General features: G+C 39.6%; 1 protein-coding gene across 5 annotated transcripts in view; it reads right to left on the bottom strand.

Annotated features, from left to right (window-relative positions):
• CEPT1 (choline/ethanolamine phosphotransferase 1) overlaps window positions 1-18,507 on the bottom strand; it is a 32,278-nt gene that overhangs the window by 5,382 nt on the left and 8,389 nt on the right. For 4 of the 5 annotated variants that reach the window (XM_059831328.1, XM_059831329.1, XM_059831330.1 and 1 more), the window contains one exon: window positions 3,543-3,627. In XM_059831328.1, coding sequence (XP_059687311.1) covers window positions 3,543-3,627 — 85 coding nt within the window. Of the gene's footprint in view, window positions 1-3,542; window positions 3,628-11,289; window positions 11,375-18,507 lie in introns of all 5 variants that reach the window. The other variant, XM_059831327.1, reaches the window with a different exon arrangement.

The following is an 18,507-nucleotide window of genomic DNA, read 5'->3' on the forward strand; positions in this document are numbered from 1 at the left end:
GCTTCAGGAACGATACTTTGGTATTTAAAGAATGGGGTGAATTTGCTCTTCTACAGGAAGAAGAAAACAATGGCAAGCTTCATACAGGAGTCAAGAGACATTAAGCTTGACATTTCCCAAAACCAAAGGGAGTTTGCTGGGAAAAACACCCCAAGAACTCCAAACTACTACCAACACATCTGAGAATGATGCTCAGGAAAGGCAGAAGGATGAGACCACACTATTATAACATCCAGTTTGGCTAGTTGTGCTTTATTAACACTCTCCTTTTTGCTTCCACTGACAGCTGCATCAGCGATAGCTATTAGACTGCGCTTATCTGGCAGAAATAATTAATGGGAAACAAAGCTACATACAGAAATTTGGCAGAGGAAAGTCAAATCAGAGGTATAAGGTGGCAGCGCCTGCTAAATTGCTTTGCATACAAAATTGAAGCAGTGAGGCTGAAAGTTAGAAGCAGCAAAGGCAAGCAAATAGCACAGAGAAAAAAGAACAAAAAAAATCTGAGTAAAGGGAGAGAGGGAGCAATTCTCAGAAATCTTCCTACAAAATGGCATTGCAGCCCCTGACTTTTTAAATAAGAGGACACTATAAGGCAAGCCACAAGACTTCCTTGTCTGGTATTCCATGTATCAGCTACAGTCCATGCAATTATTCTGACCTTGCTGGTAATTGCACAGGTTTCACCAGAAGCCAGATGCATGCAAAACTTCACAAGACTATGTTAATAAGGCAGAGAAGTATCACAAGCCAAATCTTTTACAGGTAAATTACATCCTCTGTTAAACCCTTTGAAGTTGATTGCAAGAGAAAGGCTAAACTGCACAGAAAGCTTCTGAATATAGATACATCTTGGTGAAGGGAGCATTCCAAATTTTGTCTGGGAAAAAGCCATGCATGTTAATAAAAACAAGTAGCAGCAGGCAAAGAATGGATTAACGAGTGCTTGCCAGAGCCTGGATTAAAGCAAGTCCAGAATCATTTGCCATAAAATTAATGTCCAGCCTCCATCAGAGTTTTGTGCAGAATGAACTGGGATTTGAAAAAAAAATAAAATATATAATTAGGAAACAGTCAGGAAAAGAGCACAGCTAAGGGCTCAGGGCAGTAGAAGTGAAGAGTGGGTAAGAGACTACGCATCCGTAAGTGGACAGGGGCACTCCCTCCAGAAACTCTTGGCTAGCTCCTAGTCACAAATACCACAACCAGCTGGGCAACTCAGAGCGTTCTGGGAGTCCTTCTCACAAGGCTGGATCCCAGCTGTAGTTTAGAGCTGTATGTGTGTATGCTTCAGTCACATCTGCAAGAGGAAGAACAACTCATAGCGGTCCAAAACCAAGCCTGCTTTATATTCATGAAGTGTCTATGCTTTTAAAAAGATTACGTTGTGGAATAAAACTCAAGCAATTGCAGCACTTTTCTCACTTCAAACAGAAAAAAACCCTCTATATAATCAATGCATCAAACAAGTTGCACCTAAGCTTGCTCGCTTTACTCACATTTTCCAAATGAGGATCTCAGCTGCAGTCGTACTCACCATCCACCAGAAATTACCGAGCTCCAGGAGCCTTGCAGAACAGCACTTTAACACGCTTTAAAGAGAATCTACACTGACAGAAAGAAGGAAGCCAGTACCGGTACACACCATTTCACGGACAAAAGAGAAAGCTAATGAAAGCAACAATTGACAAAATACACAATTCTGCATTTAGCCTATTCAGATTGTTTTGCTTTTTGCATGTTAGCATAAGAAAGTGGAATGTTTGAGTATACAACCACATTTTATTCTATTCCCCCCCCCCCCCCAAAAAAAAAGAAAAACACAACCCTATAAATACCAAATCACCAATTTTGCTGTCACATGAAACATTAAAGGATCAGGGGGGTGAGGGGTGGGGTGTAAGGAGGGGTTGTGTGATATATTTTGCTCTGCAAGTAGTAAATAACATTTATCTCTAAGTAAACTCAAACTTTCACGAGTTGAATGAAAAAGGAAAATTCCCAATTGTCATGGGAAACCTGATCAAGTTTGTTCCCTGGAGAAATGCCTCCATTAATCCAACACCGGACTTCAAAATAATTCAATCTTTTGGGAGCTGACTTAGCCAAATGCTGCTGCAACCCAGAACTTCTACTAGATTTCAAGATTTTGCTGAAAAGGGTTATTTACTAGGTTATTTAAAAGGGTTACGTTATTAAATAATACAAGGGAACAATTTCTAAGTTCACATAAACATCACCTTGCACTGAATTGTGCCACAGGTTGCTCTGACAGCATTTTTTTTCCCCCTTTTTAAAAAGAGAAAAATTTAAAAAGATAAAAAGGAAACTGAGAACATGAATTGGGAAATCCCTATTTGTAATGCAGAGCAATAGCTGCGTGGGGATGTTGGCCACACTAATCCCTCTGGAAAAGTTTGGCACCAATAAGCTGGCTTGTAACCTCTGTTTTTTAGAATTGGTTCTATCCACACTCATTCTCTTTAGATGGTATTTACTTTGCAGTTTACATAATTAATTGGGGGGAGTTGATTTTTTAAGCCTGAAAGCACATGTAGCAAAACTGGGGTAGCCAAGGTTAGCTCCTTTTTCTAGATATTCTCTACAATGTTAGAGGGTTCATTTCTCTAGTTATATGAAGCAGATTAGAAAATCATCAATTTGGGGTGATACGTTTCAGTAATTTTTGACCATCTCTTGGTTTTATTGCAAATCAAGGTTTTTTTTAATCCACTTAAGAATTGTGTTTATCAAGTACACAAACCAGATCAATAGTCAGGAGGGAAAACCTTCCAGGAAACCAATGCTTTAGATGTTATTTCCAGAAATTTGCTGCATTTATGTATGCACACATATGCTTTTCTTTGGGCAATGCTATTTCGACAGCCCAACGTGGCTTCAGTAACGCACACATGAAGTCAACTTAACGACAGCCCATAAACTGCCAGCTGACATGGCATGGTGTAACATATGCAGGATCCATACGCAGCCAGCCCATGATAGTCAGCTTGCTTAATTAGGATGCTCACTGCTAAAAAAACAAACAAAAAAACCAGGAAAAAACCCAAACGTGATAATTTTTTTTTTTCTCCCCATACAGAGAAGAGTTGTCAGCCAAATTGAGGCCAAATTATCTACTGATGCTTCCCAACTGCTCTCCAAAAGTCTCCCCCATATCCTCAATCCAATTTAGCACTCCTCCGTGGCTGATCTAGCTTGTTGCATGGAATTCCCTCAAGTTTTGGCCAGCTCTCTCAAAGAAAGCTGGACTTCACTGAAGGTACATTGAAGTTTGTGTAATGTTTGAGAACTTTCTACCTGCAAACACAAGATCCAAAATAACAGCTTGTTTTAATGACTCTGGTAAAACCAGAATGCAGTTATTGCCGTGTGACCTGCACTCAAGAATATAGATTTCCATTTATGAGGAAAAGTGAGACCTTCCCCTCACAAATTAAACCGTGCTATTACATGCAGGTAGTTCTTCCAGGTATCTATGAGATTATTAAAAAGGACAAAAATAAGAACATGAACAAAATTACCAGAGATTGCCAAAAAGGTGGTCCTCCAATCACTGCCAGTAAATGCATGATTATTATGAAGATTTGTACTTCAGTCACATCAATTCTGATTATGTACAAAAAGCCAAAAAAAGCAAAATTATTCAAAGCAATTTCAAGAGAGTTATTTGCAAGCTCAGCAGCTCTCCTCTATCATGCACAGTATCAAAACTCCAAAATACTGAGGAAAACAAGAGGCAAAATTTATAAATAATTTAGAAAGCAGAATTATATTTTAGTTTTATTGTTAAAATTAAGAGCCGTGCTGTGCTATACTTTTTGTTTTATTTCACAGTGCAATAAAAATCCATCTTGTCAAAAGGAACAGTTGGAACTCTTCTTTTAACTGACCACTGCTGGTTGCAGAAATCAATATTTAGTTTCAACCTTGCCCACCAAAAAAAAGAATTTATTTCAGATGACAAAATTCAGGAAAGATATTTTTAATCCCTATTATATTCCCTACCCTATGGTTCTTGTTTTTTTTTTTTTTTTTTTAATATGAGTATTCTCTCTGAATAGCATCAAACTTGAAAAAGGAACATGAATCCCTGGAGAGTTTATGCAAATGTAAACGGTACAGTCAGCCGCGTTGCTGAAGATTACACAATTCACTCTCTAGCATGCAGCAAGAAGAAAAACCACTTCTGGTTCTAGCACAGATGTTTTGGAGAAGGGCAAGAAGGAAAGGCTTATAGAAAAGACTGAGTTTAAGACTTTGTTTCAAAGAGCATGCAAAAGCCTTGGCGCTAGCAGGAGGGAAAACCAGCCATACAAATCAATTCCAGGAACAGAAGTAAAGAAAAATACAAGTGCAACATGAAGAGAATGCACTTGCTGGTGTGTAATATGGAGCTGTATAATACTATCTCATACTGGAATACTGTATCAAAAATAATCCTTCAAGACAGTTTGAAGTATTTATGGCATATTCCTTATCTCTAGTAGTACAGTTCTACCTAAAAGACTCAAAATCGTTTCTTGCAAGTACATACTTTGCTGTTACAAAAATACTGTTGATATTATCAACAGCATAAGCATCAGGGAATAACGGTTCAGGGTTGGGTGGGGTTTTTTTTTGCCTGCGTGCCTTAAACGAGCTACAAGACCATATGATTAAGTTTAGTATCAGATCAGTGTGCCACCAAGTTTTCTCTACAGCCTTTGTTCCAGTTTTGGAGTGGATCCTCTCATTTGAGCATCTCTAGTCTGGCCAAAACAATTTTGTTTCAGCAGTAGATCAATACGCACAAGGGATAATGATGAGGCTGCAGCCAATTCCCATGTAGAACATCCCCCAAAGCACCAGAAAGCAGAAGAATTGAAGCAGCAGAGAGGAACATAAAGGATGAAGACGACAGGAGAGCAGCAATACCCACGAACTGGCCAGACTCTTAGCTTATAATGGGAAAGTTTAGCCAAAGTCATCGGAGGGCATCTAGAGAAGATCCCAGTAGGAAGACAGTTTCCTTTAGATGTCTTTGCTTTGTAGATTTTCTTTTCACTACACCAAGCATGGAGATGAGCTACACAAGAAATAACCTCAGGGGGCCTCCTATATTCCGATTTGTTCAATAACAATCCTGTAAGGCAATCAGAACTGGGTTGGGGAAAAATTAATTTCCACAAAGAGGAAAGAATGTTCAAAAAAAATCCTTATTTTCAGCCTCATACAAACAAATCTGCCATTGAGCTACCTTGTAAGAAAAAGTAAAAACGCTCAGCCATGCAAGAAGAGATACACAAAACATCTGATTAAATGCAAATTGCTTCCTCCTAGCTTTTGGAGTCAGCATGGAAATGTGTTTTCAGCGTGTCCAACTGCGGAAGGGCTGAGGCAGCCCCGTGAACCCGCACAGGTTAAACAGGAAGGCATTTTAGCCTATTTCACTACTTCTATCAGTGACCTAAGAGAATACAAAGCAACTGAGAAAGCTCCCAAAACAGTGACTAATAACTAACGTAGGTAACTCAAGTTTATAGCTTTCCTTGGACAGTAAAACAGGTTTCTTTTGGCAGCAGTAATCTTAATGCAAAATAAAGTAAGGTCATATACTTCAAAAACAATTTCAGCTCATAAAAAGACAAGGTCTTCTGAAAGACAAAATCTTACACAAAACTAGGAGCCCAACCAAATCCATGGCAGCAGTGCCTGGATTCAGGTTAGAGAAACAGCGTAATTTTCTTCACACAGCCATGGTACAACCTTTGCTCCGTTGCCCATAGTTCTGCCCTTCCCAGTTCAAATGAAAGTGGCATCAGGCAGCTGGAAAGGGTTCAGCAATGAACTGCAAGTATATTTGGTTAAAAACTCCTCCCTGACTTATTAGAAGAATCTCATATTGCAGAACAAATATGAGTCTTAACTTCAATTCTACATAAAGATTTTTTAACACCAAAGGGTTCCTTAAGACAGAAGGCAAAGACATAAGACCAACTGAGGAGAAACTAAGCTATCACCTAAATAAAGCATAAGTTCTTAATACCAAGGATGAAAAAGGACTGGGAACATCCTACGCTCATTAAACCCACTGTTAGATGACTTAAAGGTATGCTCGACACCAGCAGAGTACATGCCTGATGCTGTAATTATCCAGTGCATTTTTTTGCAGGATGTCAAATGGCCACTACTTAGAAATGTAAGAACACAGGAATCCAGACAGGCAGCTCCTCGAAGCTACACCACAAAAGGGAACAACATGTGGAAACAGAAGCTGGGTGAAAGGGAAAAGAGGCACACTGTTCCGCTAGTCATTTAGCTTGAATTTAAAATGACCGTGCAACTGCTGCATAAACTGGACTAAATCCATGCTGCTGCTAAAAGGAGCAGTCGCCCCGGCTTCTCTAAAGACCGACCACTTTCTCCTCCCAAAACCCCCTGCTCAGTCCCGCTTTCCCCCTTGTGCCAGCACTACAGCCTCGTGCCATCAACGGGATCGGGAAATTGGCTTAGCTAAAATCACCCAACCAAAAAAGACGAAAAAGAAAGGTTCCTGTCCCAATTTCTAGCATATCAGCTTTCCTTATCCATTTTGTGTGGCCTCATGAATGATGCAAGCACAAAGGAGAGGGCAGTGGAAGCTCTGCACTGCCTATTTTGGCAGCCGAACAAAACTGTGCTGAGTCGAAGTGACTGTGCAGCTACAGGCTTAGACAAGGGAGTAAAAGGAGGAATAAATGGGAACGAGTTAAGGCTTCTGAATGCGACACAAGTGGACTGCTACCAGCATTCATAAAAGTCCTAAACAGCCCTTAAAATGTAACACAGTAAAAAAAGTGAAAGAATGCAATTAGAAAACAAAGCAACAATGATTTTGTCAAGAAAGATACTGAGCAAAGGTAATGCATGGCACTACCTGGAAAGTGTTAACACGTCAGGCAATCTGGAGGACATTCATTCCTACACTTTAATGATTAACTTGTATTTATGAATTACTTCAAGATAAAGTGTGCTAGTAATAAAAACATCCATAAATTGCCTCAGTCACCATATTGTTTTTAAACTCTGGTAGAACTGGGAAGGTACCTAATGACAGGACAAAGCAGGGCTGCATGGAAAGCTTTCCATGCAGCCCTGCTTTGTCCTGTCATTAGGTACCTTGTTCAGGTTGGGTGTAGACCGACTAAAGCCCTTCTGTAGCCCCCACACTGGCCTTTTGAGGAAAAATACACATAGCTTGCTTTAGGGGCTAGGGAAATTATTTACAAAGCGGGGCGATAACATTTCTGCTTAAACATTACATAAATAGTACTGTATTTTTTTCTACATAAAGTTCTATGGCACATTGGAGTGCCTCTTCCTATGGTAAGGACTACAGAAAACAAACTGGAGTAGTGGATCGTTTATCAACTAATAGTAGAAAAATATTTTAGCTTCAATGCAAAAAGATAGGAACCATGAGGAGAAAAAAGCCATAGCATTGGGAAATCAAAAATGGGGAAAGGCCTTTGGTGCTGCAGACCCCCGTTCAATTACTGCACACAACCAGTAGCCTGGGAGCGTAAGCAGACCTGTAGGAAAGCAAAACCATTTCAAAGCAAGAAGGGAATCAGCCAGTTCAAAGTCTGATTCTATTTTCTCCTTGTGTTTGTATTTATTTACTTGTTTAAATGCTACAGTGGACATCCTAAGAAAAAACAAATGGAAAGAGCTAGCAGCATGAATTGTGCAGCTCAAGTAAGGGGGTTTCTTAAAGCCTCTTCACTGGGATATTTTCAGCAATCACTTGAGGCACACTTCCCCTAACCTGACAGTTTTTTTGCCTGATGTTTCCTGACAAATTGAGTCATATCAGCATTGCCCAAACAGTTTATGTTGCTAGGATGATGCAGAGGCATAGTGCACAATATGTGGCGGATCCCAAATACCTATGAAATGAAGAAAATGAAACAAACCGTTTCCCCCAAGACATGCCCGCACTACAATAGATGGACGTAAAGTTATTGTAACAGTTCCTCAACAGACACAAAGCAGTCTAGTTCCAAAGAGCACCTCTTCAAATAAACCAGGGACTTTTTCATCTTCTAGAAAATAAACAGAAGACCCTGAATTGAGTTTAAGATCACCAGGAACATCCAGGCAAAGAACCAAGGAACAAAGATCAGACACTGAAGACAAAGCACAAAGAACCTAGACTCAATAGTTTAACAAACTAAAAATGCCAAGACAGAACATCTAATTGCAAGGCTGGGAAAAACATTGAAAATGACCCTGAAAAATACTGATTCTGCAGCAAACTGATGTTAGGAAAGGATAACACGCAGCAGTTTGGCAGAACTGAAGACGGCAAGCAGGGACTAGGTCAAACAGTGTCAACAGCGTACCAGCTACCTTTGTGAACTGAAGGCTGTAAACAAGAATATCTAAGTGGTTTAATTCAGATAAAGTCAGGGAAGCATAAGAGTTTTGAGGTTTTAAAGGCGCATTTCCTCTCTCGCTCCCTGTCTGCCTAAACTCACAAGAGAGCAGAACACCTACAGAGCTGCAAAAGGCACGCTTCAAGTCTTGCGGTGGGACTGCAACAGATTTTACCGCACGCACTGCAACATGCTTTACGCCATTAATCTGTCCTTCCTCGTCGTGCCAAACTTGAATGCAGATTACTTGCTAGTTTTCAAACCTGTGTTTCCTGACATAATAGATGATTATCAGGAACAGTATTATTTTAGCATTTTATTTCCTATAAAAGCCTGAGTATTTTCCAGATTCATTCATTTTAAACACCTTCATCTGCGATTCCTCTAAAGGCTGTGCTAAACTGTATTAAAACTGCCCACTTCTGGTCTATGGAAAACACCAAGATGTGAGGTGTTTACAAGCAAAAGTCACATTCCAGCAGTACAAGTATGGAAGGGTGACATTGCAGAGCTGCAGGAAGAGGGATGCAGGGCTGAAGCTCTTCAGAATTCTGCACATTTACATTTTTTAACTTGATTCCCAAAACCTTTTTGTTTACCAAAGCCTTCATGTTCTTTTAAAGAATTTCTCCATAGGCTAAAGGCATACACCAACTTCATTAACAATTTAAGAAATTTTTTCCCCCCTCCTTGATGAATAAAGCGCCTTACTGCCCATCACATGCAAGTACAAGGTTTATTTGTGTTGCAAGAATTGCCATCTAGTCACTTCATATTTTGCCAGATCATGTAGTATTTGAGACAGGGCTATGTTATTATACTTTCTCACTACAAAAGTTTGTCACATGAAACAGCTATCAGATGAAAAAGAATAGCATGAGTATGTATTTCCTGTAGCTTAACCATGTCAGAGATGGTGCAATAATAAAGATCTATAGAACCTGATCGATAGATCAAAGATCTATACAACCTGACCTCAAACTGTATATAGTGTGATGCTTTCTGTGTTCTGGATGAGTGCCTTAGAAGCAGCATCATCTTTATTTATTAGTTAAGACTAAAAATAAAGATGCCAGAAGGCATCTGAAACTACATATGCAAGAATTTAAAAAGATTATTAAGTCTATTTTGTAATTCAGTATGCCTAAAAACTGGTTCATCTGAGCATGAGTGAGGGGACTTGTCAGAAGCAAACACTTCTGTGACTGGAGCAAGAGTGACAAAATGCTCTGCCTGGCTCATCCACTACATGCAGCAGTCCTACCAACCACTGCGTTTATTTGTAACACAAATTTCTTCTCGAATGGCAAAGGCATCCTTTCCAAGGGTGGAGACCATGGGTGGGGTGTACAGACTGACATCTCCATCAGCTCCGGGTCACCTGTGCAGAGTCAGAACTCCCTCTCCCCCCATTAGATGGCAATTTGTCCTCATCCATTTTAAACAACTCACTTTTATTACAGAATTTGAGTTGCTTCCTCCCACATAATTATCATGCCAATGGGTGACTTCAGAAGTCTCTGAATGTTTTGGTACTAGGGGATTTTTTTTTTTTGTCTTAAGTGACTTCTCGGGCAGCGTCATAATGTGTTATCACAACACGCTAAAATCTTGATTAAGCCCTTCCTTCCTTTGAGTTACTGCTTGCTGCATTACCATTTCCTGACACTAAGTATTTTCAGCCTTTCATAGGCTGTCAACAAAGTATTTAAAAATTATGTCATCTGCAGAGCACGCCTTACTGGCACTTGGCTTGAATTGTCAGATGCAGCCAGGGAATATGACATACAGCATGATTTCCCAGATCGCTGATACTGTCAGATCTAAAGTAGAGCTGGTAATTAAAGACTCCTTCTGAGAGCCTCCTGAAAGCCGAGATTGTGCGGAACCCATTACATGAAAAAACAAAAGAACAGCATAATTTGAATCACTGCAAGTTTAACAAAGGGTATGTAAACAAGCACCAAAAAAAATAATCTCAGTTTTGTTTAAAATCTGATGCAGTTCTAAGAAGGCTATCAAAAAGCTATTCTTACAGCCTCAGATATTTCAAGGGAAAGTCCTGGCTAATAATCCAACAACTATGAGACATTTCAAGAAACCCAACTTACTCACTTTTAATGATACCGTTTTATTGGGGGGGAAACCCAACCTATATACACTCTATTAAAAAAGCTGAAATCAGGATGAGAAAGTGCTTTCTAAAGGGTAGTAAACCAGAGTGGAGAAAGATATATTTAGCACAGACATGAGGAAAAGCATTTTGAAAATAAAGACAACCAGGAAATGAAGTTACTTAACGATGAAGCTACAGGCACAGTTAAGCGACTAGGCTCCACGGATGAAGTGGCAGAGTTCAAACCAGGCATTTTTAAGCAGTAACTGGTGACTTTTTAAGCTGTTGCAGAGGTACAGTTCCCTGAACTAGCCAAGTAATTTTTTTTTCTGGTGGAAAGGTATTTAAACAGAAACAACAAGAAAATTTCTACAACTTTAAAAAGTAGTTCCAACAAAATTGTTCTACGCCCACACTTAGAGAGCTGCTTCCACAGCCCTGGCTATCTTTTAGGTGAAGCCAGAACTGTGACAAAATAAGAAGAAATGTTTAAAGCAAACTTCTCTGGTTAATGGGCAGGTTTTTGCTTTGTTTTCAAGTAAAACATGATGCCTTCCAAAAAAATTTTTTCCAGTTAGATCGGATTTTTACTGCTCATTCCTACTTTGCAAACGTTTTTTCCCCATGTATTGAAGCACTTGTGAAATATCCTTAGAAAGATGCTTTTCTTATACCAGTTACTATGTGCATGACAAAGGTGCTGTCTCTGCTTAGTCCATGCCATTGCTTGCCAGGTAGCATTAACATTCGCTTTACCGTATAGTTCCAGAACCAGGGCCCCAGAGTTCCTGTGAGAAGCTGGATTGCTATTGTACAGAGCATAGACTCCGTAACATCAAATCTACATGCGAGGGAAAGAAACATTTCAAAACATTTTCCTGAGCACTTCAGTTAAGTGGCGCCATTAAAACAGATCTTCAGTCACGGCGTAAAGAACAAAATCCAGACAACTACTGTGCAGCATTGAGATGATTTAAAGGGTAGGTCAGAGGAAAGGAATTAATGACCACAAAAAATGAGAGTATTAATGAATTAACAAAAATATTGTAACTCACATAGTATTTTTACACATTCAAAACTCCATTCACAGCTTCTACAATTTACAGTACCACTCTGACACAATCATCAGTGTGTACATGAGGGAACAAAATGAAATTCCTTGCTCCAAGTCGCAGCAAATAAAATTCATAATCAAACGCAATTCACGACCTCTCATCTCCCTACACCACGCTCATAGCTCCAAATGACACTGAATATATTAATTCTTCATTTAAAGATGCTACTGCATATTTTTTGTAGAGCAGAAGTGCAGAATGCATCTTCAGTTTGTGACCTCTAAGGGAAAACAAGGAGTTACACCTCCATGCTCACGCAACTCCTTGGCTTCTTGGCAAATAATGCTAAAAGAAGAAGTCAAGCGAGCTCTGGACCCCTATTCAGTGGCAACCAAACTCTATTCTGTATTCATTTGTTTTTCACCCCTGACAAAGGGATGAAAAAATATGCTGTAGCCAACAGAGCCACAACTACCATACATACTCCTTCTGGTAAAATGCAGATTTATAGCCTTTTATAACTAAAATATTTCAAAATGTGATCAAACTAAAGTTACATTAAACCATCTAGTTAAAATATATATATATATTTCAGCAGTAACAGATTCAGCCATAACAGAGATCCTGTTTACTCCAGTGCTTATCAAAGTATGCTTGGAACAGAAGCATGCAGACTGCCATCCAGCAACACGTCAATTGATTAAAAAGGGTACATCAGAGAAACAAAGTTCATCGTGATCGCACTGACAGAGCTTAAGATGTGCAGTCCCCTGCCTGGTGAGAGGGTACAGTGAATTTCAGTCTGATAAGCATTCTCAGTTTAATTATCACAGCACATAATACAGTATGTAGGTAGAAAAGGTAACATTTAGTATTTTAGGGAAGAGAAAGTCACATATACAAACAACACAGCTTTGGTACTTTTGGACAGCTGCAGTTTCTTTTCCTTTTTTCCCCTATGTTACTCTAAGTGATATTTGTAATTCAGACATGGATTCATTTTTTAAACATTATCCAGGAAAGCTTAAGAGGAGGCCATCGACCTTGGCATGTGCTTAACTCTACTTAGATGTTGGCAGTGACAAGTCTTACTTTGTATGTGGTCTGCTCTGCTGGGTTCCCTTGTCAAGCTGGTAAGAGTCTTGAGCCAATTAACACGCAATCGATTAGTCATGCATCCAGAATATACTCTTGTCAGTGCTAGTTTATTGAGCATATCCCACGTGCAATTTTTAAAAGGTCCTGTTTGATTAAAGAAGCCATTAGACTTTACAAGAGCCACCACTGAATCAAGTTTCAGAGTTTAGCAACAGCTGCAGTCAATTCTTTCCTTGTCCAGAATGGTGAAGGATTTAATTCAAAGTTGAGAGATTTCCTGAGAAAATGAACCAACCAAGAACAACAGGAAACAGATACTTACACTGGAGATTGCTCTGAAATCAAGTCAATCAGTACCAATTCAGCTGATCTAATACAGCTTCTTTTTAATATTGCAAGAAACTAAGGGGGGGCATTTACGTACCATCCTCCTCCTCCCCAACACACAGAATTCCGTGCAACAGTCCCGTGTAGCAAAACACAGACAAGAAAAACACTCTTGCCTCATCAGAACACTGAAGTTATCCCCTTGAGTTTCCCAGCCTCATATGTCTACTATTTAATACTCTGTGCAGCAGCACTCTCTGGTCTGAGAAATGATGATTCTTCCATCTGCCTTATCCATATCTACCAAGCGTGCAAGTGGGATTACTCAGGCTGGGCAATGAACTATGAATCTGAGCATGAGACAAAGGATTGTTTTCTTACGGGAACCACTGCAGCAAGAAAGGAATGTTCATCATCACAACACGAGAGAAAAAAGGCTAAAGTCACATGCTAGAAGTCCAAATGCTCAGTTCTAAAGGTTGTTACAGAGTTTAATCTTAACTCATTCCAACCCAGCATTTTACTTGGATGTAATGAAATACAAATAGCATGCATAAAGCAAACCATACAGAAAAAAGAAAAGCATAAGCAAATTAAAACTATTCCCAGCTACAGAAAATTCACCTTGAGGTAAAAATAATATTAACAGTGAGCCACAAGCTTTTCTCCTTTCCTTGCTGTAATACACTTAAGATGATATATAATTTTTTCCTTTTGCTGCTCACTAGCATAGATTAAAAAGTTGTACAGGGCAGATATCGAGGTGAAGCATGTGGCTATTAAGTCGAAGCTCACTATTTCACAGAGCAGTAAGAACATCTTTCAATGATAAAAGCAGAAAAATCAGCAGCAGCATCTCTGCACATGACTGCTTGGCTCCTGGTTTAACACGCTGTTAGGGCACTTGCGAAAGGGAAAGGGAGAGGAGGAGGATCATGATGTGGAGAATCCCCCTCATCATTTACATCAGCCCTCAGCAATTTCAGCTGTATGTATTATGCTGTAGCAAGGCACTTACACATATTTAAACGGCACACAGCAAGCACTAAAGAAATGCTGACAGGTGGCAACGAGTGACTGAAGTATGCAGAAGGCAGCGGGTTGCAAGCAGCAAACTTAACACCTACCACAACAGCACTTCAACATATACTTCTTGCAAGTGTAGAGAAACTAATTCCCCCTGACATCAAGAGAGACTCTACTGAGCTTCAAACCTTCCTCTGCAAATAGCCCAGGTGTTAAAGTTCTTGAAGAATGAGTTGTTCCAACACTTAAGATGGAAAGTTTTAAGCCCTATAATCATGGAGATTACTGCCTTATCTCCTACCATAATCCTGAGATCCTGAAGCTGTTCCCAAGAGCAAGAACTCAATGCGCTAAACTTTGACTTGGAAGGCTTCCATCTCTGTATTTTGATATTTGGTGTGACTTGATATCCAAGACAACACACTAACTCCTTTCTGCTAACTGCTAAAGACGAAGGCTTCATTTTAGCTGCTTTCTGAAATACAGCCTCATTTACTAACCTCTCCTTTATACCTCAATGGTAGTACTGGCAAGAAGGCTCAGAAAGTTAACCAAATTAACCTCCTTCCCTTCCTAAACCAACCCATTATCAAGTGGGCTCTTGCTTATGTACAACTGCTACTGTGTCACCGAACAAGAATGTTCCCCCAAATTCTCCAACATTCCTCAGTAATGGCTATTTTGTTGCCTGAATGCTTTTGCTTTCTCTAGGGACTATTATTCAAACAGTCAAGTAACATTTTAAAATTTTCAGTTATATGAAAGCTGGTAAGAACTGATCCTTCCTCTCAGTGTCTACTGATACACCTTCATAAAGCATCCTTAGAAACTAATTTCCATCTCATTGTGTGCATATATATATTTACACATACATATACACAAACACCCTTATAATTTCTACTATCACCAACTTTCCATATTTCAATTAAAGGTTGGGATAAACCAGATAATGCAATAATTCGTAGGAGAAATGCTGTAGACCATGGTGCAGCAACACCCTCATGTCTCTGGGCAGACACTTGATGAGCGCCTGCTGGGTTTTTAAAAATACAACTTAGCACTTGCCCCCAGGTTTGCATAGCCAAGCGTACAAGGCCTTTACCTACAGAGCTGCGTCTCATGTCTCTTAAGACAACACTCCAGTCGCAATGCGGAACCCAGCTGAGATCTGACAGAGACTAATAGCTCCAGCTTCACTTCTAACTATCCTGGATGTGAGACAACTCCTGCAGAGTCTGACTGTCTGTGCACTGACCTTGTAAGGCTGGATACAGTACTGAACCTGCATAAACACAGACCTCTCCTAATATGCTGCTTGAAGCCAGAACAGTGAGCAGGTGCTGAATCCAAGTGGAGCAAGTCTGGATCTGGAAGAACCAGAGCTCGTGATCACAACTGGGCTCCAGCTAATGGTAGGCAAATTCCCTTCAGGGTCTATGCACCATATTCCCTAATGATTCCAGTTTCTGCACCATGTTCCTAAAATACCAGATCTGCTTCCACATGGACACGTGGAAGTCCATTGGTGTTGGCCAGTGTGCTTTTTGTGATATGGAGAAGAAAATGCACTTTTTCCAAACCAGAGATGCCCCAGTTTTGCACAGCTGCACCCATGCAAGACTAAGCCTGAAACAAAGCTCATTCTGTATTGCAGCACAGCAAGTCCACAATCCAGATAAACCAGTTACTGCGCTGAAAAACAGGATAGCAGAACAAAAAAAAAAATTATTTGCACTGCTTCAATATTGAATGTTTTTCTGCAATTCAGAATCACCTTTTTGTTTCTTCAGATGTGCAGTACATTCCTGCTTTTCCATGAGCCCATGCCCAGGTCGGGTGTTTGTTCTTGAACAAAACTTCTGCATTACAGCTCTACCCATGCTGTTCCCTGCTGCCTTTGCACAGCTGATGTTACTATACTGACTTTTACTGTACCCAACCCAACTTGCTTTGAGACACTTCCTGCTTCCTCACAGGGAATTTTTAAGCAATACTGACCTCTAGCTATTTTTTTGAGCTATTTAACCAACTCAAGTTGCTTTTTGAAAAGCCTGCGTCAGCTGCCAAGATCTAATAAAATTATATGATCATTTAAAGATGGAGACAGATCACAGGACCTTGCTGTCTCAACTGATTATTCTACAGTCCTGGAGCAGTGCAGGGTAGCTCCCCACAGTTGTCAGTGGGAAGAAAAAGAACCAGCACAGTTGATGTATTCAGTAATTGGGCACAATTAAACTAATAGTTTTCCTACTCCACCTGCAATGCTCCGTAGGAATTTAGCAGAAGCGATCCCATTTCCTCCTCCCTCAGGGTGAACACTCCTGCTCTGCAGATAGAGTCTGACACAAAATGCACTCTGCACAGCTTCAGCGCATTGTCAGGGCTGGTACAGTGACAGCATATATGAATCAGACATGCTGTTGTGCAAGCATACACTTAATTTGACACACTAATTTATCTTTTTCTTTTTTTTTTTTTTCAAGACAATGGACTTTTTCAGGAAGCCAAATTGACTATTGTTATATATCAAGTTTGAGCTGTGTGTAAGGAGTAAAATATTAATCTCGCCCTTTAGCGGTCTGTTGCTCTTCTGAGCCGTTTCCAAATTGCTTATTGAGTTGATCTCTGTAATGAAATACAACTTCTTGGACATAATCTCATCACAGAAATACAATAAGTGATAACCAACTGTGTGCTCTTTCCTGCTTCTTTGGAATGGAAGGCAAGTTAGAAATGCTGTCACGTTTCCTAAAACATCACTGCTCTTCACAGTCCTCTCAGTGTATTTTTGAGATAGAGTTACTACGCAGGATACACAGACAGGAAAAAGCGACTGTGCACTAAGACCTTTTTGGCTCCTTTCAACAGCTGTCTCCGATTCCACTTATTCAGGAGTAAGAATACCTAAGCCTGTGTGCTCCAGTGAATCTGAAAAGGTAGATAAAATATAGATTTTTTTCCAGTTTTATGATTGGTGAAATGAAAACATCAGAAAAAACTAGTAGCAAACAGTGAGAATCAATTAACTGGATAAATAATCTCAGAGTTTTTGCCATAGAAACAAACATCAGCTTATGGCAGTCTATTAACCTTATGGCACGGGGCAAATGAAGAAACAAATGTGTTTACTACACACAGTGCTGTCTGTTATCTAAAATAATGATACACACACATTCGCGTGCTTATTGCCTTCCCTAAATTAGCTACATATTGATGGATCATCAAATTCTTATAATATAAGGCCATGCTGAACAATAGTATCTGCTACAAAATGCTGTCTCCAAAATACAAAGACTCCACACAAAAGCAGAAATTACAGTGAATACCAGGAGTAATGTGCACATTTGTCTTGAGCACAAAAGCAAATTAGGCGGTTTTGATACTTGCATCTGTAAAGTTAAACACATGCCAAGGTTGGGGGTTTTTGTGTTCTTTGGTCGATAACAGGAAAACTTGAATTATCAGGGCCCTGTAAAGTTCAAAGGGAGCTAAAAGCATTCAGTATTGAGACCTTCGGTACAGCATGAAAGTTAGAAGCCTAAAACAGTACAAGATTTGACTCAGGTGTCTCACTTGAAAGATTTAAGTATCAGAGAATTGACTGAAACTATTCTGTCTGCTTTGGTGTTGTCAGGTTTAGAATAGGGGTCTAGTTTTTCTTTTTTCTTTCCTCCAATAGGCATCGAAAACTGCTCCGTCATCTTACATTTTTGAGCGGAAACACAGAAGTTTCTCAAGAGAATCTGCATTAGTATTCGGCCAATAAGAGCTGTTATAGACAAGAGGTCCGTAATTGTACTGTTTTAGCAGCATCTGGGTATCCGTACATCAATAAAAATAGACTGTAAACAAACAGTGCATGTTGTAGCATTGTTTCAAAATCCCATACAAACTAAGGGCAAATCTCAGAGGTTTCCAGGTGCAAAATCATTCTGCAGTGTATTTACTTGAAATATATTCTGTTAGATCTACGAATGCAAATATAGAATAAATGCACTTTTCCACACTAAGGCTGGTGAATCCCACAGCTCACCGCGTCCCTGTGTTCTGTTTCCCCACCTACCCTCACCCAGCAGTAAACAGGACTTTAGCTGATTACTTTCTTGGCATTGCCATTTTTGTCCCATTATTGACAGAACCACAGTCTATACTAACTAAAAAGGATTCAGGACTTTAAATTGTAGGCACAACGTCAATTAATACACTATTTTAAGAGTTACAGTTAATAGTGAAGATTAACTATGCATCATCACAAGTCAAGCAAGATCAAGAGATAGGTAGTTAACTGAATACCGAAGCCAGACTGCCACCATCTGACAAAAAGCATTCCATTCTTGAGGATGAAACAGCAGGTACTTTCCCTTATTTATTTAGGTTTTAAAATCACATCAGAAGCTCCTAATTAACTAACATGACAAAGGATATTTTACCACTCCTAAAACAAGCTAAGTAACATTCAGTATTA

This window comes from Gavia stellata, chromosome 30, assembly GCF_030936135.1.
Source record: "Gavia stellata isolate bGavSte3 chromosome 30, bGavSte3.hap2, whole genome shotgun sequence".
Taxonomy (NCBI): domain Eukaryota; kingdom Metazoa; phylum Chordata; class Aves; order Gaviiformes; family Gaviidae; genus Gavia; species Gavia stellata.